This window comes from Haliotis rubra, unplaced genomic scaffold (assembly GCF_003918875.1).
Source record: "Haliotis rubra isolate DU_JTF1 unplaced genomic scaffold, ASM391887v1 Scf376, whole genome shotgun sequence".
In the NCBI taxonomy this organism is placed as follows: domain Eukaryota; kingdom Metazoa; phylum Mollusca; class Gastropoda; order Lepetellida; family Haliotidae; genus Haliotis; species Haliotis rubra.
In genome coordinates this window covers 1,028,777-1,050,404 of record NW_025767053.1, presented here as the reverse complement: position 1 = coordinate 1,050,404, position 21,628 = coordinate 1,028,777, and the positions used below count along the sequence as shown (strand labels likewise).

Below are 21,628 nucleotides of genomic sequence, written 5' to 3'. Positions count from 1 at the left end.
ATCAAGTAACTGAGTGTCATCAGCGTAGAAATGGTGACCAATATTCATGGATGAGAGTTTTCCCAGATCAGAGGTCTAGATGGTAAATTAATAAATAAAAGAATGTCCGAACACTGGAAGTAGAAATGCGGCGTTCATTTTGCTTATGATAATCTCCGATTTACTTAAAAAGATGTTTTTAAGTTTCACCGTCTTCAAACTGTATGTTATTTGTTTTCTTGGTAACGTGCGTCGATCTAAGGGCACACATGGCAATAGAAGAGCAGTTAACCTTCACCGAGGATTGTTAATTTAGGTCACCGACACCGTCGTCTTTTCGGTCTGTTTTGTGCCGGAGATTGATCTTCGGAAAATATTAAATTTGGCATCCTAGAAAAGAAGTACAGTTCCTACCACGCCATGTATGGTGTTGAAATATAGTTTTGTCCTGAACTATCATAACGCGTGCGTCCTCGTGCTTTAAATATAATAGTTCAGCAAAATATTGTACTTTATTGCACAATACATGGGGGTAGAGTGAACTGTATTTCGTAATTCATATGCTTGAAGTTGCTTTAGAAAAGAGTGTTTTATCGGTTGTTCGCCAATAAACAATACAAACACTCATAGTTTGTACAAACTGAGGCAGAGGCTGTGTTACCGGTAGAGCTGGACATGCTTACCCTTTTCAAGAACACCCGGTGTCGTCAGTGATTTTCATGTACTTTTCCAGCATTATTTTGCAGTTACTCGAAATGGAATCTCTTTGTGAGAAAATAGAGACTGGTTAGCGTCTGGGGGTGATATATTATTCTTCAATACATACAATAGTAGAACTGCAGGCCTACACTACTGAGAAAACCCTGCTGGCGTACACTACTGCGAACACCTTGCTGGCGTACAGTACTGCGAACACCTTGCTGGCGTACAGTACTGCGAACGCCTTGCTGGCTTACACACTGAAAACACCCTGCTGCCTTACACTACTGAGAACACTGAAAACACCTTGAGGGCGTACACTACTGCGAGCACCTTGCTGGCGTACACTACTGAGAACACCTTGCTGGCGTACACTACTGCGAACACTGCGAACACCTGAGGAACACTGCTGGCGTGGCGTACACTACTGAGAACACCTTGCTGGCGTACACTACTGCGAACACCTTGCTGGCGTACACTACTGAGAACACCTTGCTGGCGTACACTACTGAGAACACCTTGCTGGCGTACACTACTGAGAACACCTTGCTGGCGTACACTACTGAGAACACCTTGCTGGCGTACACTACTGCGAACACCTTGCTGGCGTACTGAGAACACCTGCTGGCGTACACTACCTTGCTGGCGCTGGCGTACACTACTGAGAACACCTTGCTGGCGTACACTACTGAGAACACCTTGCTGGCGTACACTACTGCGAACACCTTGCTGGCGTACACTACTGAGAACACCTTGCTGGCGTACACTACTGAGAACACCTTGCTGGCGAACACTACTGCGAACACCTTGCTGGCGTACACTACTGAGAACACCTTGCTGGCGTACACTACTGAGAACACCTTGCTGGCGTACACTACTGAGTACACCTGCTGAGAACACCTTGCTGGCGTACACTACTGAGAACACCTTGCTGGCGTACACTACTGAGAACACCTTGCTGGCGTACACCTTGCTGGCGTACACTACTGCGAGCACCTTGCTGGCGTACACTACTGAGAACACCTTGCTGGCGTACACTACTGAGAACACCTTGCTGGCGTACACTACTGAGAACACCTTGCTGGCGTACACTACTGCGAGCACCTTGCTGGCGTACACTACTGAGAACACCTTGCTGGCGTACACTACTGAGAACACCTTGCTGGCGTACACTACTGAGAACACCTTGCTGGCGTACACTACTGAGAACACCTTGCTGGCGTACACTACTGAGAACACCTTGCTGGCGTACACTACTGCGAGCACCTTGCTGGCGTACACTACTGAGAACACCTTGCTGGCGTACACTACTGAGAACACCTTGCTGGCGTACACTACTGAGAACACCTTGCTGGCGTACACTACTGAGAACACCTTGCTGGCGTACACTACTGCGAGCACCTTGCTGGCGTACACTACTGCGAGCACCTTGCTGGCGTACACTACTGCGAGCACCTTGCTGGCGTACACTACTGCGAGCACCTTGCTGGCGTACACTACTGCGAGCACCTTGCTGGCGTACACTACTGCGAGCACCTTGCTGGCGTACACTACTGAGAACGCCTTGCTGGCGTACACTACTGAGAACGCCTTGCTGGCGTACACTACTAAGAACACCTTGCTGGCGTACACTACTGCGAACACCCTGCTGCCTTCTATGCTTGAAGTTGCTTTAGAAAACAGTATTTTATCGGTTGTTCAGTATGTTTGTGTGTGAGTGTTTGCATGTATGCAGTTGAGTGTATACGTGTATGTGTGCATGTGTGTGTGTATATTTATACATTCATGACATGCCACTGAATATAGATAAAAACAGATGTTCAACTCAAGTTCAGTCAGTGTAACCCCAAGAACGTGGAGGCTGCTTGGGCCAAACAAACGGAACCTTGATGTACAGGTGAGTCTCTGATTGGTTGAGTCCTATTGCAACTGTCCTGATGTGTAGAAGTGTTGTCATGTGGAGAAGCTTCAAATGTTCATGTATTGTATACCTGTGTCCGCAAGAGTCGATTAGGTCAGATCACCACATGAAGAAAATATTCTTTATACGATTAACATAATTATTTGACAACTGCATTTAAGGACATATTGTCTACATTCTGTTGCTTGTTCATCTTTATATTCATTTTGCGTTTTCTTTGATAGGAATAAAGCACTGCAGCCCAGTCGAGGTAGACTTCCCACTTCAGTTAGTAGTGTCGCTACTGCTCTTGTATATGCCAGGATCTCATTCTGTCCCGTTCTTACAACATGCAGTACGGTTTATCTCATATTGTCCCGTTCTTACAACATACAGGACGGTTTATCTCGTATTGTCCCGTTCTTACAACACGCAGCACGGGTTATCTCATATTGTCCCGTTCTTACAACATACAACACGGTTTATCTCATAGTGTCCCGTTCTTACAACATACAGCAGTGTTTATCTCATATTGTTCCGTTCTTACAACATACAGCACGGTTTATCTCATATTGTCCCGTTCTTACAACATACAGCAGTGTTTATCTCATATTGTCCCGTTCTTACAACATACAGCAGTGTTTATCTCATATTGTCCCGATCTTACAACATACAGCAGTGTTTATCTCATATTGTCCCGTTCTTACAACATACAACACGGTTTATCTCATATTGTCCCGTTCTTACAACACGCAGCACGGTTTATCTCATATTGTCCCGTTCTTACAACATCCAGCACGGTTTATCTCATATTGTTCCGTTCTTACAACATAAAGAAGTGTTTATCTCATATTGACCCGTTCTTACAACATACAACACGGTTTATCTCATATTGTCCCGTTCTTACACCATGCAGCAGTGTTAATCTCATATCGTTCCGTTCTTACAACATACAGCAGTGTTTATCTCATATTGACCCGTTCTTACAACATACAACACGGTTTATCTCATATTGTCCCGTTCTTACAACACGCAGCACGGTTTATCTCATATTGTCCCGTTCTTACAACATACAGCACGGTTTATCTCATATTGTTCCGTTCTTACAACATAAAGCAGTGTTTATCTCATATTGACCCGTTCTTACAACATACAACACGGTTTATCTCATATTGACCCGTTCTTACAACATGCAGCAGTGTTTATCTCATATCGTTCCGTTCTTACAACATACAGCACGGTTTATCTCATATTGTTCCGTTCTTACAACACGCAGCACGGTTTATATCTTATTGTCCCATTCTTACAACACGCAGCACGGTTTATCTCATATTGTCCCGTTCTTACAACATGCAGCAGTGTTTATCTCATATTGTCCCGTTCTTACAACATACAGCACGGTCTATCTCATATTGTCCCGTTCTTACAACATGCAGCACGGTTTATCTCATATTGTCCCGTTCTTACAACACGCAGCACGTTTATCTCATATTGTTCCGTTCTTACAACACGCAGCACGTTTATCTCATATTGTCCCGTTCTTACAACTCGCAGCACGGTTTATCTCATATTGTCCCGTTCTTACAACATGCAGCAGTGTTTATCTCATATTGTCCGTTCTTACAACATACAGCACGGTTTATCTCATATTGTCCCGTTCTTACAACATACAGTAGTGTTTATCTCATATTGTTCCGTTCTTACAACATACAGCAGTGTTATCTCATATTGTCCCGTTCTTACAACATACAGCAGTGTTTGTCTCATATTGTCCCGTTCTAACAACATACAGCACGGTTTATCTCATATTGTCCCGTTCTTACAACACGCAGCAGTGTTTATCTCATATTGTCCCATTCTTACAACATACAACACGGTTTATCTCATATTGTACCGTTTTTACAACATACAGCAGTGTTTATCTCATATTGTCCCGTTCTTACAACATACAGCACGGTTTATCTCATATTGTCCCGTTCTTACAACATACAACACGGTTTATCTCATATTGTCCCGTTCTTACAACACGCAGCACGGTTTATCTCATATTGTCCCGTTCTTACAACATACAGCACGGTTTATCTCATATTGTTCCGTTCTTACAACATGAAGCAGTGTTTATCTCATATTGACCCGTTCTTACAACATACAACACGGTTTATCTCATATTGACCCGTTCTTACAACATGCAGCAGTGTTAATCTCATATCGTTCCGTTCTTACAACATAAAGCAGTGTTTATCTCATATTGACCCGTTCTTACAACATACAACACGGTTTATCTCATATTGACCCGTTCTTACAACATGCAGCAGTGTTTATCTCATATTGTTCCGTTCTTACAACATACAGCACGGTTTATCTCATATTGTTCCGTTCTTACAAAAAGCAGCACGGTTTATATCTTATTGTCCAATTCTTACAACACGCAGCACGGTTTATCTCATATTGTCCCGTTCTTACAACATGCAGCAGTGTTTATCTCATATTGTCCCGTTCTTACAACATACAGCACGGTTTATCTCATATTGTCCCGTTCTTACAACATGCAGCACGGTTTATCTCATATTGTCCCGTTCTTACAACACGCAGCACGTTTATCTCATATTGTCCCGTTCTTACAACACGCAGCACGTTTATCTCATATTGTCCCGTTCTTACAACTCGCAGCACGGTTTATCTCATATTGTCCCGTTCTTACAACATGCAGCAGTGTTTATCTCATATTGTCCCGTTCTTACAACATACAGCACGGTTTATCTCATATTGTCCCGTTCTTACAACATACAGTAGTGTTTATCTCATATTGTTCCGTTCTTACAACATACAGCAGTGTTATCTCATATTGTCCCGTTCTTACAACATACAGCAGTGTTTGTCTCATATTGTCCCGTTCTAACAACATACAGCACGGTTTATCTCATATTGTCCCGTTCTTACAACACGCAGCAGTGTTTATCTCATATTGTCCCATTCTTACAACATACAACACGGTTTATCTCATATTGTACCGTTTTTACAACATACAGTAGTGTTTATCTCATATTGTCCCGTTCTTACAACATACAGCACGGTTTATCTCATATTGTTCCGTTCTTACAACATACAGAAGTGTTTATCTCATATTGTCCCGTTCTTACAACACGCAGCACGGTTTATCTCATATTGTCCCGTTCTTACAACATACAGCACGGTTTATCTCATATTGTCCCGTTCTAACAACATACAGCAGTGTTTATCTCATATTGTCCCGTTCTTACAACATACAGCACGGTTTATCTCATATTGACCCGTTCTTACAACATGCAGCAGTGTTTATCTCATATTGTTCCGTTCTTACAACATACAGCAGTGTTTATCTCATATTGTCCCGTTCTTACAACATACAACACGGTTTATCTCATATTGTACCGTTTTTACAACATACAGCAGTGCTTATCTCATATTGTCCCGTTCTTACAACATACAGCACGGTTTATCTCATATTGTTCCGTTCTTACAACATACAGAAGTGTTTATCTCATATTGTCCCGTTCTTACAACACGCAGCACGGTTTATCTCATATTGTCCCGTTCTTACAACATACAGCACGGTTTATCTCATATTGACCCGTTCTTACAACATGCAGCAGTGTTTATCTCATATTGTTCCGTTCTTACAACATACAGCAGTGTTTATCTCATATTGACCCGTTCTTACAACATGCAGCAGTGTTTATCTCATATTGTTCCGTTCTTACAACATACAGCAGTGTTTATCTCATATTGTCCCGTTCTTACAACATACAACACGGTTTATCTCATATTGTACCGTTTTTACAACATACAGCAGTGCTTATCTCATATTGTCCCGTTCTTACAACATACAGCACGGTTTATCTCATATTGTTCCGTTCTTACAACATACAGAAGTGTTTATCTCATATTGTCCCGTTCTTACAACACGCAGCACGGTTTATCTCATATTGTCCCGTTCTTACAACATACAGCACGGTTTATCTCATATTGTCCCGTTCTAACAACATACAGCAGTGTTTATCTCATATTGTCCCGTTCTTACAACATACAGCACGGTTTATCTCATATTGTCCCGTTCTTACAACATACAGCACGGTTTATCTCATATTGTTCCGTTCTTACAACATAAAGCAGTGTTTATTTCATATTGACCCGTTCTTACAACATACAACACGGTTTATCTCATATTGACCCGTTCTTACAACATGCAGCAGTGTTTATCTCATATTGTTCCGTTCTTACAACATACAGCAGTGTTTATCTCATATTGTCCCGTTCTTACAACATACAACACGGTTTATCTCATATTGTCCCGTTCTTACAACATGCAGCAGTGTTTATCTCATATTGTCCCATTCTTACAACATACAGCAGTGTTTATCTCATATTGTCCCGTTCTTACAACATACAACACGGTTTATCTCATATTGTCCCGTTCTTACAACACGCAGCACGGTTTATCTCATATTGTCCCGTTCTTACAACATACAGCACGGTTTATCTCATATTGTTCCGTTCTTACAACATAAAGCAGTGTTTATCTCATATTGACCCGTTCTTACAACATACAACACGGTTTATCTCATATTGACCCGTTCTTACAACATGCAGCAGTGTTTATCTCATATTGTTCCGTTCTTACAACATACAGCACGGTTTATCTCATATTGTTCCGTTCTTACAACACGCAGCACGGTTTATATCTTATTGTCCCGTTCTTACAACACGCAGCACGGTTTATCTTATATTGTCCCGTTCTTACAACATGCAGCAGTGTTTATCTCATATTGTCCCGTTCTTACCACATACAGCACGGTTTATCTCATATTGTCCCGTTCTTACAACATGCAGTACGGTTTATCTCATATTGTCCCGTTCTTACAACACGCAGCACGTTTATCTCATATTGTCCCGTTCTTACAACACGCTGCACGTTTATCTCATATTGTCCCGTTCTTACAACTCGCAGCACGGTTTATCTCATTTTGTCCCGTTCTTACAACATGCAGCAGTGTTTATCTCATATTGTCCCGTTCTTACAACATACAGCACGGTGTATCTCATATTGTCCCGTTCTTACAACATACAGTAGTGTTTATCTCATATTGTTCCGTTCTTACAACATACAGCAGTGTTATCTCATATTGTCCCGTTCTTACAACATACAGCAGTGTTTATCTCATATTGTCCCGTTCTAACAACATACAGCACGGTTTATCTCATATTGTCCCGTTCTTATAACACGCAGCAGTGTTTATCTCATATTGTACCGTTTTTACAACATACAGCAGTGTTTATCTCACATTGTCCCGTTCTAACAACATACAACACGGTTTATCTCATATTGTTCCATTCTTACAACATACAGCAGTGTTTATCTCATATTGTCCCGTTCTAACAACATACAGCAGTGTTTATCTCATATTGGCCCGTTCTTACAACATACAGCACGGTTTATCTCATATTGTCCCGTTCTTACAACGTACAGCACGGTTTATCTCATATTGTTCCGTTCTTACAACATAAAGCAGTGTTTATCTCATATTGACCCGTTCTTACAACATACAACACGGTTTATCTCATATTGACCCGTTCTTACAACATGCAGCAGTGTTTATCTCATATTGTTCCGTTCTTACAACATACAGCAGTGTTTATCTCATATTGTCCCGTTCTTACAACAAACAGCACGGTTTATCTCATATTGTTCCGTTCTTACAACATAAAGCAGTGTTTATCTCATATTGACCCGTTCTTACAACATACAACACGGTTTATCTCATATTGACCCGTTCTTACAACATGCAGCAGTGTTTATCTCATATTGCTCCGTTCTTACAACATACAGCACGGTTTATCTCATATTGTTCCGTTCTTACAACACGCAGCACGGTTTATATCTTATTGTCCCATTCTTACAACATAAAGCAGTGTTTATCTCATATTGTCCCGTTCTTACAACATACAGCACGGTTTATCTCATATTGTCCCGTTCTTACAACATACAGCACGGTTTATCTCATATTGTCCCGTTCTTACAACACGCAGCACGTTTATCTCATATTGTCCCGTTCTTACAACTCGCAGCACGGTTTATCTCACATTGTTCCATTCTTACAACATACAGTAGTGTTTATCTCATATTGTCCCGTTCTTACAACATACAGCACGGTTTATCTCATATTGTCCCGTTCTTACAACACGCAGCACGGTTTATCTAATATTGCCCCGTTCTAACAGAGAGAGGCAGTTGTTTATTTAAGTGTCGATAGTTACACACATATACACAAAACGAGAACAAATAACAGACCAATAGTATACCATACGGCCTAGGCTGACCTATATTTTATACTGTAAAATTAGTAACACATCCTTACTTAAGCAATAAATAGTATTCATATATGCATACACATACAGCCATACATAACGTACATTTTGTTTCTACATGTTTTGATATGGTGTTATTTTCAAGGAAAGGTTTGTGTAAATCCACGTTAAACAAATGTGGTCCGACTTTCAGTGAGTTTATACATGAGGTTTACGGGTGTATTGTTTTTATTGGATCTTAATTACTTAATGACGGCTTCGGTCATTTTGTGTCGGCTCCATTGCCATGACGCTGGGAAGAGCAGCATTTAATTAATGAGAGTCTGTTACAGAAAGAGGAAACACAGACAGACAGACAGACAGTGAACATAAACGATGTGACTTTAATATGATCTGTGTGATATCATGATAAATGATGCAGATGTGTTCCATCTATATATCTGAGCCTTTTTTCTTATTATTCACCCCTCCTGTGAAGCTGGGGCGTTAGTTTTGGCGACTGCGTTCTTTCATAAGTGCTCCATGTAAAGGCTATTGATTTTAGATAATAATATATAATTAAAATAATATTGTCCCCACAAAAAACAATCTTCCAAAAGTGACAAAGTAAATAACAAAATTCAAAATCATAACTAAACAATCTATCAAATAAAAACACTTAAAACACTAAAAAATTCAACAAATCCAGACATATTCTCAGGACAATAGCCAAATTACAAACAGGTCATACCAAATTAAATTCTAAACAGACACATTCACACAGTGCAACGAAATAGAAACGCCCGCGCACGTCCACTTCATTGCATATACTACCAGCAACACAGAATGGTGCTCCAGAGTTTACTGGACACAAACACTCACCTAACACTCCACGTTCACTAAACAACACCCAAACCTTCAAAGCCTTAGGTATAATTATTATCAAAACTGGCCTTCTACTTCGCATACAATCCCATATAACCAGATAATGGTAACTCAGGAAATACAAAAACAAAACATAAAAATAAAACAGTACTAACTTAAAAAATACAAAAACAAAACATAAAAATAACAAAATAAGTACCAACTAAACCATCCTGTAGTTCACCCCCGAGCACTTCTGTCAAATTTCCGAATTCAAAATTTACACATCTTCTAAGTATGCAACCCTAACGCTTTTCGTCAAATTCAGCTGAAACTTGGTCACACGCGTGTGAGTCTCGTTCCACACACACAACCATACTTACACATATACAACCCTACACACACAGCCATACATACACACAACCATACAACCCTACATACACACAACCATACATACATACAACCATACATACTTACAACCCTACATACTTACAAACATGCATACACAAATCTGCCCGTTTGTAAGGTTAGTTTTAGAGATCCACTCTTCAGGGATGCGACAGCTGGTCTATTTTGCTCGTGGGACTGTCACGCATGTTTCACTACACAAATCATGCTTTAACAAACTCTATGTCCTCCATTTAGTTAAGATTCGTTACTTCCATTCTACAGTTCAGTTTATCAGTATTTGAAAGCATGAATTAATTTTGAAAGGCACTGGCCAAGGGGGCTAGTTCAGTAAATAACATCATCATACGTCACTGGCCAGGAAGGCTAGTTCAGTAAATAACATCATCATACGTCATTGGCCAGGAAGGCTAGTTCAGTAAATAACATCACCATACGTCACTGGCCCTGCTATTAACATTATTTCTATAGCGTGTGACAAGGGGCAATAAATATCACGAAACTTTTTCGGATGGACTTTTAACACCTTAAAAACTGACTTCATAATATTCATGCGCATTAACAAAGAACACATTATCTGAGATTTTCAGCTAGTCAGTGGGGATAGCTTTAACAAAATATTACTGGCCCGATTCACAATCAACTAGTATTTAGCTAGCAGGCCACTAGCTTTTTCGAATGCTCATTTGACAGATTTTCTCTAATATTGTTGATGACCCAGAATGTGTTCTGCGTTGATAGTAGTGAGCACATCCATTAGGTTAAGTTCCTCTAATATTTTCACTCCTTCCTTTCCCAGGATTTCCCTCCAGTTTTAGACCACTGGTGAATACCATTATTGAGCCTAATTGGTTCCCATCCACTGAAACCTGCACCACAAACGAGCTACCTCAATGTAGACTCTGTACTGGGCCACCCCATGTCGCCTCGCACTGCCGGATTAGCTGAATTCTTGCTGACTCCCAAGAACACTATTTTGAATCACACACATTTTCATGTACTTGTTGACACCCCAGATTCCAGAGCAGTAACTCAGCACAGGATAACCAATATGGTCGCACCGCTGGGTGAACACTCAGTAGAACTTGTCCATCACATACCCCACAGCTCGCGATGCAGACTTGATGAGTTCTTTCACTACACAACGTAAATCACAGTATTCTGTAAACAATAGACCTAGATATCTGTAGGAGCCAGCATATTCCAGTTGATCTCCAATGTGAAACTTATATTCACATTGCTTTGTAGATGGAGGTCTGAAGTGCACAATTTGAGTTTTTGACATATTAGTACAAAGTCTCCGTTTACATACAGTATCGTCCATCTCATATTGTCCCGCTATAACACCATGCAGTATCGTCCATCTCATATTGTCCCGCCATAACACCATACAGTATTGTCCATCTCATATTGTACCGTTTTCACAACGAAGATCGTGATATATGTCCACTGTCTTCTACCAGGATCATGGGCGTTCAACATTGGCCTTCCACCGAAACGATGCCTGTGCATTGCATACAAATAACTACTATTTCAAACACAAGAACATTTCCCGAACATCATTTTCCTAACTTATCAAAATAGTGCACTCTATCCTCTTTCCGTATGTCAAAGTATTTTCTGGATGGTGTAAATGACCGCTCATTGCCCCAGAACAATTTCGCTAGAATTATATTCAAAGCAGCTTGATCAAACCTGTGACACTTGTTATATTTTCTCATGTTCGTATGACACACTATAAGTTTCTCTGGGTTGGAAGGACACATGCATTTGGAATCTAAGGCACACGCTATCCAAGGCTTGAGTATGGCCTCTCTGACCAAACGTTCGTTTTTAAAGGCTAGAAACGTTGCCGCCATCTCGCCACCTTGAGCAAAAGTACATGTCTGTTCACCGAAATGGTCGAAGGTAGTTTTCTGCACATGATCGGCCACAGAGTATACTGGTGAGTCCAATCCCATGATGGCGACCTTTATGTTCACATCTTTGAGAAGCGGTCCAATAATCGACTTTGAAAATCGTATAGATGCATCGGCCCAAATTAAAATGTCAGCAAAGTGAATATTTGCCTGAAAGAATAAAGTAGCCAATATTTTGTACGGAATCTCAGGAAATTGTTAAATTATCATTATCTTTATCAATGACCAATGATGACAGGAACAACAACAGCATTGTCATAATATGTTAAAATGATATATACATATATCAGTTGAAAAACATACCTGAAAGGACTGAAGAAATAGAGGTATTGGTAGGTAAATATATACTTACACAATATCGATCTATAAAGGGAGAGAAGTGTTACTGGATGTAAGACACAGGGGCCCTGTCTCCCACAAACATGTTCCCCGACCCCACAGTGTATCAGGTTTTACACGATGGATGATATACGCTTGTGTTTGTGGTTAACGCTGCATTCAGCATTATTTCAGCCATATGGCGGCGCTCTGTACATGATCGGGACTAGACAATCCAGTGATCAGCACATATCATAACTGATCGATCTGAGTGAGATGCGTAAAGAAAGCACAGGGAGGGACCAAGCTAGATGCGTTGATGTGCCACTATATATATAGACAAAGAAGAAGAAAGTAAAGATATATATGCCATTGTGGGATTAGTCAGGGTGGTCTTCCAACCCTACTATTGAGATCCTAAAAATCGGTACCTGAATTATGAATGGTTTCCATGTGTAACATCGGAGCGTCTTATGCATGGTAGGCATCTTCTCAACAGGATACCGTCGTACTTCACACTGGCAGTGTTTCTTCAGCTGAAATGTAGTTCACTGTATGTAGGATTAACATTTTGTCCCTAAAGAATTTTGGTCGTTTGACTGAAAGGAACCCGATGCCTTACGATTTAGTTGGTGCGTGTCGAACAATATTTACATATTGGTCCCTTCTGTTGTACAATATGGTAAATAATCGCTCTGGAGCAGTCATCCAGTGATTGACATCATGAGCATCGAAGAACGCAGTTGGTATTCGGTGCATGTATCAACCAAGTCACTTGGTCTGGCCATGCGACCCCTTTACTTGCCTTTTAAGAAATACATAAGTTGCTGACGATCAACCATTTGTGTCTTTGTATTGTGTATTGTATTTGAGTTGAGTTGGGCTTTACGTTACATCGGCGTTATTTCAGCCATATAGTGACGAGAACAAGTCTGCATTCATGGATATTTCTTGTGTATTGTGTATTGTAAAAATACCGGGTATACTGGGTATCTGATACTATTACTCTGATGCCATACAAACGAAGATTCTGTGTCTTTGATTATGAAATTTGGAGGCGAAAAGAAGAAGTTCAACCACGCAATCGTGTTTCAGTATTCAGTAAAAGACCTTCATCGGTGAGGTATATGCAGAATAGGAAACAAATTGTACAGAACCGTAACCTAAATTCGTGGATAGCTTTGATTCGTGGATCGGCAATTATCAATGTATCTTGTAAATTAATGCTCGTATGATGTCACAAAGGGGTACTTTTGATGTACGTACAATATCATGCCTGTGCTGACAAAAAATGTTCAGAATCTCTGCACGAGACGCAAATAAACAATCTTATTTTCAAGCACTGAGACAAATAGCCCAAGATCACAAATGACACTAATACCATATTTTATTTTTTACAAAATGTCAAGAAAAAAAGATACCGTTAACACCAACATTCTCACATTCCGTCGTCTACTTTCCCAGGTGCCAGTACTTGCAATGGGCTGTCGTACATAGTGGTAGATAGTAACCGACTACGTAATCCACGAAACAAGATGACGTCACATTTTGTGTGCACACGAATGAGTGATGATTGCAAATGGCTCCGATAAACAAACGTTTCATTCACGAGTGGAATATTAGGCATTTTCAATTTGTGAATCAAGGAATAAAATAATCAGTCAATATACAAAATGAAATCGTGCACTTCCCTTTCTATCCATGAATCAACGCGAGTGTAAATCTGGCTATTTGATCAATATATGTCTCTTCGTTACATTTTCAAAGTATCAAGTGAAAGTGCGAGCAGGTCACTGAGTACTGCTGACGGGATTAGGTCCATTACGATACCAACACTGGCGACTTAATCAGAAATGTTCATTTCCAACATTTCAAACTTCTGACCAAAGTCTAAATATTTCATGACAGAATTTAACAATATTGATATGGATGAAGTTTGAACGTGACCGGAGCGGAAAAACACGGAGTAAGTGACGGGTCAGTTTTAGGTGGAGAATGAATGAATGAATGAATGAATGAATGAATGAATGAATGAATGAATGACTGAATGAATGAATGAATGTTCCAGCTATATGGCGGCGGTCTGAAGATAATCGAGTCTGGACCAGATAACCCATTGATCAAAAGCATGAGCATCGTTCTGCGCAATTAGGATACGGTGACATGTGTCAACCAAGTCAGCGAGCCTGACCCCCCAATTCCCTTAGTCGCCTCTTACGACAAGCATGGGCTGCTGAAGATCAATTCTAACCCGGATCTTCACAACCAGACATTGTATTAATGAGTGAGTGAGTGAGTTTAGTTTTACGCCGCTTTTAGCAATATTCCAGCAATATCATGGCGGAGGACACCAGAAATGGGTTTCACGCATTGTGTCCATGTCGGGAATCGAACCCGGGTCTTCAGCGTGACGAGCGAACGCCTTAACCACTAGACTTCCCCACCGCCCCTTGTAATAATGAAACTGTAAGCCCAAACATATATTTCAAACAAGACTGTGACCTTCATTTTTTTCAATAAACGGGAATATTTTAGTTCAAGAATTACACCTGTATTGAGGACAATTTGTCATTTTCGAATGGATCAGTCACACGGTGACTACACTTCGTGAAGCAGAATCACTTTGTAACACCCTACACGTGGGACTTGTTTCATCACCCCCCGGGCTGTTACCAGACTGGGACTACCTGTGGTATCTACCTGTTCAATCTGCTCTGGCTTTAGGCCAAGGTCGTAGTACACAAAGGTGTAGTTGTTCAGTTCAGGGAGAGGCAGTTGTTTATTTAAGTGTCGATAGTTACACACATATACACAAAACGAGAACAAATAACAGACCAATAGTATACCATACGGCCAAGGCTGACCTATATTTTATACTGTAAAATTAGTAACACATCCTTACTTAAGCAATAAATAGTATTCATATATGCATACACATACAGCCATACATAACGTACATTTTGTTTCTACATGTTTTGATATGGTGTTCTTTTCAAGGAAAGGTTTGTGTAGATCCACGTTTAACAAATGTGGTCCGACTTTTAGTGAGTTTATACATGAGGTTTACGGGTGTATTGTTTTTATTGGATCTTAATTACTTAATGACGGCTTCGGTCATTTTGTGTCAGCTCCATTGCCATGACGCTGGGAAGAGCAGCACAACCATACATACACACAACCATACATACATACAAACCTACACACACCCATACATACACACAACCATACATACACACAACCATACATACATACACACAAAGCCATACATACACACATACAACCCTACATACACACAACCATACATACACACAACCATACACACATACAACCCTACATACACACAACCCTACATACACACAACCCTACATACACACAGCCATACATACACACAACCCTACATACACACAGCCATACATACACACAACCATACATACACAAAACCATGCATACACACTACCATACATTCACACAAAAGCAAGTATTACTTGAAAATTATTACTAAAAAAACTTTTTTTCTTCTTAAAAACATGTTTAGACTTGGTTTGATCACACTAAAATCCATATTCTGCATTAGACAGATCAATATGCCGTTTGAGTCCAAATAATCAAATTCAGGCACTTCTTTGGATAATTGAGACAGAAGTTCATGGCTGATGTCACTGTAGAGAGGTCAACATGTAACAAAATGTTTCTCATCTTCTGCACTGAGTGCTGCATAGTTTGCAGTAACGTTCATCAGCTGTGACTGGAGATGAGGTGAATCTGCGCGTTTGTAAGGTTAGTTTTAGAGATCCACACTTCATGGATGCGTCAGCTGATCTATTTTACTCGTGGGAATGTGACGCATGATTCACTACACAAATCATGCTTAAACAAACTATATGTCCTCAATTTAGTTACGATTCATAACTTCCATTCTCCAGTTCAGTTTATCAGTATTTGAATGCATGAATTAATTTTGAAAGGCACTGGCCAGGAGGGCTAGTTAAATACATAACATCATCATACGTCACTGGCCAGGAGGGCTAGTAAAGTAAATAACATTATCATACGTCACTGGCAGGGAGGGCTAGTTCAGTAAATAACATCATCATACGTCACTGGCCAGGAAGGCTAGTTCAGTAAATAACATCATCATACGTCACTGGCTAGGAGGGCTAGTTCAGTAAATAACATCATCATACGTCACTGGAAGGGAGGGCTAGTTAAGTAAATAACATCATCATACGTCACTGGCCAGGAGGGCTAGTAAAGTAAATAACATTATCATACGTCACTGGCAGGGAGGGCTAGTTCAGTAAATAACATCATCATACGTCACTGGAAGGGAGGGCTAGTTCAGTAAATAACATCATCATACGTCACTGGCCAGGAGGGCTAGTTCAGTAAATAACATCACCATACGTCACTGTCCAGGAGGGCTAGTTCGGTAAATAACATCATCATACGTCACTGGCCAGGAGGGCTAGTTCAGTAAATAACATCATCATACGTCACTGGCAAGGAGGGCTAGTTAAGTAAATAACATCATCATACGTCACTGGCCAGGGAAGGCTAGTTAAGTAAATAACATCATCATACGTCACTGGCCAGGAGGGCTAGTTCAGTAAATAACATCATCATACGTCACTGTCCAAGAGGGCTAGTTCAGTAAATAACATCATCATACGTCACTGGCCAGGAAGGCTAGTTCAGTAAATAACATCATCATACGTCACTGGCTAGGAGGGCTAGTTCAGTAAATAACATCATCATACGTCACTGGAAGGGAGGGCTAGTTAAGTAAATAACATCATCATACGTCACTGGCCAGGAGGGCTAGTAAAGTAAATAACATTATCATACGTCACTGGCAGGGAGGGCTAGTTCAGTAAATAACATCATCATACGTCACTGGCCAGGAAGGCTAGTTCAGTAAATAACATCATCATACGTCACTGGCTAGGAGGGCTAGTTCAGTAAATAACATCATCATACGTCACTGGAAGGGAGGGCTAGTTAAGTAAATAACATCATCATACGTCACTGGCCAGGAGGGCTAGTTCAGTAAATAACATCACCATACGTCACTGTCCAGGAGGGCTAGTTCGGTAAATAACATCATCATACGTCACTGGCCAGGAGGGCTAGTTCAGTAAATAACATCATCATACGTCACTGGCCAGGAGGGCTAGTTCAGTAAATAACATCATCATACGTCACTGTCCAAGAGGGCTAGTTCAGTAAATAACATCATCATACGTCACTGGCCAGGAAGGCTAGTTCAGTAAATAACATCATCATACGTCACTGGCTAGGAGGGCTAGGTAAGTAAATAACATCATCATACGTCACTGGCAGGGAGGGCTAGTTCAGTAAATAACATCACCATACGTCACTGGCTAGGAAGGCTAGTTCAGTAAATAACATCATCATACGTCACTGGCCAGGAGGGCTAGTTCAGTAAATAACATCATCATACGTCACTGGCCAGGAGGGCTAGTTCAGTAAATAACATCATCATACGTCACTGGCCAGGGGGCTAGTTCAGTAAATAACATCATCATACGTCACTGGCCAGGACGGCTAGTTAAGTAAATAACATCACCATACGTCACTGTTCAGGAAGGCTAGTTAAGTAAATAACATCATCACACGTCACTGGCAGGGAGGGCTAGTTAAGTAAATAACACCATCATACGTCACTGGCCAGGAGGGCTAGTTAAGTAAATAACATCATCATACGTCACGGGCCAGAAGGGCTAGTTCAGTAAATAACATCATCATACGTCACTGGCCAGGAAGGCTAGTTCAGTAAATAACATCATCATACGTCACTGGCTAGGAGGGCTAGTTAAGTAAATAACATCATCATACGTCACTGGCAGGGAGGACTAGTTAAGTAAATAACATCATCATACGTCACTGGCCCTGCTATTAACATTATTTCTATAGCGTGTGACAAGAGGCAATAAATATCACGAAACCTTTGCGGATGGACTTTTAACACTTTAAAAACTGACTTCATAATATTCATGCGCATTAACAAAGAACACACTATCTGAGATTTTCAGCTAGCCAGTGGGGATAGCTTTAACAATATATTACTGGCCCGATTCACAATCAACTGGTATTTAGCTAGCAGGCCACTAGCTTTTTCGAATGCTCATTTGACAGATTTTCTCTAATATTGTTGATGACCCAGAATATGTTCCGCGTTGATAGTAGTGAGCACATCCATTAGGTTAAGTTCCTCTAATATTTTCACTCCTTCCTTTCCCAGGATTTCCCTCCAGTTTTAGACCACTGGTGAATAGCATTATTGAGCCTATTTGGGTTCCATCCACTGAAGCCTGCACCACAAATGAGCTACCTCAATGTGGACTCTGTACTGGGCCACCCCATGTCGCCTCGCACTGCCGGATTAGCTGAATTCTTGCTGACTCCCAGAAACACTATTTTGAATCACACACATTTTCATGTACTTGTTGACACCCCAGATTCCAGAGCAGTAACTCAGCACAGGATAACCAATATGGTCGCACCGCTGGGTGAACACTCAGTAGAACTTGTCCATCACATACCCCACAGCTCACGATGCAGACTTGATGAGTTGTTTCACTACATAACGTAAATCACAGTATTCTGTAAACAATAGACCTAGATATCTGTAGGAGCCAGTATATTCCAGTTGATCTTCTCCAATGTGAAACTTATATTCACATTGCTTTGTAGATGGAGGTCTGAAGTGCACAATTTGAGTTTTTGACATATTAGTACAAAGTCTCCGTTTACATACAGTATCGTTTCTCTCATATTGTCCCGCTATAACACCATACAGTATCGTTTCTCTCATATTGTCCCGCTATAACACCATACAGTATCTCATATTGTACCGTTTTCACAACGAAAATCGTGGTATTTGTCCACTGTCTTCTACCAGGATCATGGGCGTTCAACACTGGCCTCCCACCGAAACGATGCCTGTGTATTGCATACAAATAACTACTATTTCAAACACAAAAACCTTTTCCGAACATCATTTTCCTAACTTATCAAAATAGTGCACTCTATCCTCTTTCCGTATGTCAAAGTATTTTCTGGATGGTGTAAATGACCGCCCATTGCCCCAGAACAATTTCGCTAGAATTATATTCAAAGCAGCTTGATCAAACCTGTGACACTTGTTATATTTTCTAATGTTCGTATGACACACTATAAGTTTCTCTGGGTTGGAAGGACACATGCATTTGGAATCTAAGGCACACGCTATCCAAGGCTTGAGTATGGCCTGTCTGACCAAACGTTCGTTTTTAAAGGCTAGAAACGTTGCCGCCATCTCGCCAACTTGAGCGAAAGCACATGTCTGTTCACCGAAATGGTCGAAGGTAGTTTTCTGCACATGATCGGCCACAGAGTATACTGGTGAGTCCAATCCCATGATGGCGCCCTTTATGTTCACGTCTTTGAGAAGGGGTCCAATAATCGACTTTGAAAATCGTATAGATGCATCGGCCCAAATTAAAATGTCAGCAAAGTGAATATTTGCCTGAAAGAATAAAGTAGCCAATATTTTTTACGGAATCTCAGGAAATTGTTAAATTATCATTATCTTTATCAATGACCAATGTTGACAGGACCTACAACAGCATTGTCATAATACCTCCACAGTGTTAAAATGATATATACATATATCAGTTGACAAACATACCTTAAAGGGCTGAAGAAATAGAGGTATTGGTAGGTAAATATATACATACACAATATCGATCTATAAAGGGGGAGAAGTGTTACTGGATGCGAGACGTAGAGGGGCCATGTCTCCCACAACATATTCCCCGACCCAACAGTGTATCAGGTTTTACACGATGGATGATACACGCTTGTGTTTGTGGTTTAACGCTGCATTCAGCATTATTTCAGCCATATGGCGGCGCTCTGTACATGATCGAGACTAGACAATCCAGTGATCAGCAGATATCATAACTGATCGATCTGAGGGAGATGCGTAAAGAAAGCACAGGGAGGGACCAAGCTAGATGCGTTGATGTGCCACTATATATATAGACAAAGAAGAAGAAAGTCAAGATATATATGTTATTGTTGGATTAGTCAGGGTGGTCTTCCAGCCCTACTATCTAGATCCTTCAAAACGGTACCTGAATTATGAATGGTTTCCATGTGTAACATCGGAGCGTCTTGTGTATGGTTGGCATCTTCTCAACAGGATACCGTCGTACTTCACATTGGCAGTGTTTCTTCAGCTGAAATGTAATTCACTGTATGTAGGATTAACATCTGTCCCTAAAGAATTTTGGTCGTTTGACTGAAAGGAACCCGATGCCTTACGATTTAGTTGGTGCGGGTCGAACAATATTTACATATTGGTCCCTTCTGTTGTACAATATGGTAAATAATCGCTCTGGAGCAGTCATCCAGTGATTGACATCATGAGCATCGAAGAACGCAGTTGGTATTCTGATGCATCAGCCAAGTCACTAGGTCTGGCCATGCGACCCCTTTACTTGCCTTTTAAGAAATACATAAGTTGCTGACGATCAACCATTTGTGTCTTTGTATTGTGTATTGTATTTGAGTTGAGTTGGGCTTTACGTAACATCGGCGTTATTTCAGCCATATAGTGACGAGAACAAGTCTGCATTCATGGATATTTCTTGTGTATTGTGTATTGTAAAAATACCGGGTATAAAACCATATGCTCTTTTTAATTTCACATGATTCCCGTTTGGTCGAATCTGATACTGTTACTCTGATGCCATACAAACGGAGATTATGTACTTTTGATTATGTAATTTTGAGACGAAAAGAAGAAGTTCAACCACGCAATCGTGTTTCAGTATTCAGTAAAAGACCTTCATCGGTGAGGTACATGCAGAATAGGAAACAAATTGTACAGAACCGTCACCCAAATTCGTGGATAGCTTTGATTCGTGGATCGGCAATTATCAATGTATCTTGTAAATTAACGCTCGTATGACGTCACAAAGGGGGTACTTTTGATGTACGTACAATATCACGCCTCGCTGACAAAAATATTCCGAATCTCTGCACGAGACGCAAATAAACAATCTTATTTTCAAGCACTGAGACAAATAGCCCACAAATGACACTAATACCATAATTTATTTTTTACAAAATGTCAAGTAAAAAAGATACCGTTAACACAAACATTCTCACATTCCGGCGTCTGCTTTCCCAGGTGCCAATACTTGCAATG

General features: G+C 40.6%; 2 protein-coding genes across 8 annotated transcripts in view; both read right to left on the bottom strand.

Moving 5' to 3' along the window:
* Positions 1-11,592: 11,592 nt before the first annotated feature.
* Positions 11,593-15,278, bottom strand: LOC124286097. The gene is made up of 3 exons (XM_046722428.1): positions 15,112-15,278; positions 12,843-12,947; positions 11,593-12,243 (listed from the first exon to the last, which is right to left on the bottom strand). The coding sequence occupies exons 2-3, from the start codon at positions 12,897-12,899 to the stop codon at positions 11,734-11,736; spliced, it is 567 nt and encodes a 188-aa protein (XP_046578384.1). The 5' UTR covers positions 12,900-12,947; positions 15,112-15,278; the 3' UTR covers positions 11,593-11,733.
* A 3,110-nt stretch (positions 15,279-18,388) lies between these two features.
* Positions 18,389-21,628, bottom strand: part of LOC124286094 — a 33,074-nt gene continuing 29,834 nt past the window's right edge. For all 7 annotated transcript variants that reach the window (XM_046722424.1, XM_046722423.1, XM_046722421.1 and 4 more), the window contains 2 exons: positions 20,550-20,654; positions 18,389-19,939 (listed from right to left, as the gene is read on the bottom strand). In XM_046722424.1, the coding sequence (XP_046578380.1) occupies positions 19,430-19,939; positions 20,550-20,654 (615 nt within the window). In that variant the 3' untranslated portion in view covers positions 18,389-19,429. The remainder of the gene's footprint in view (positions 19,940-20,549; positions 20,655-21,628) is intronic.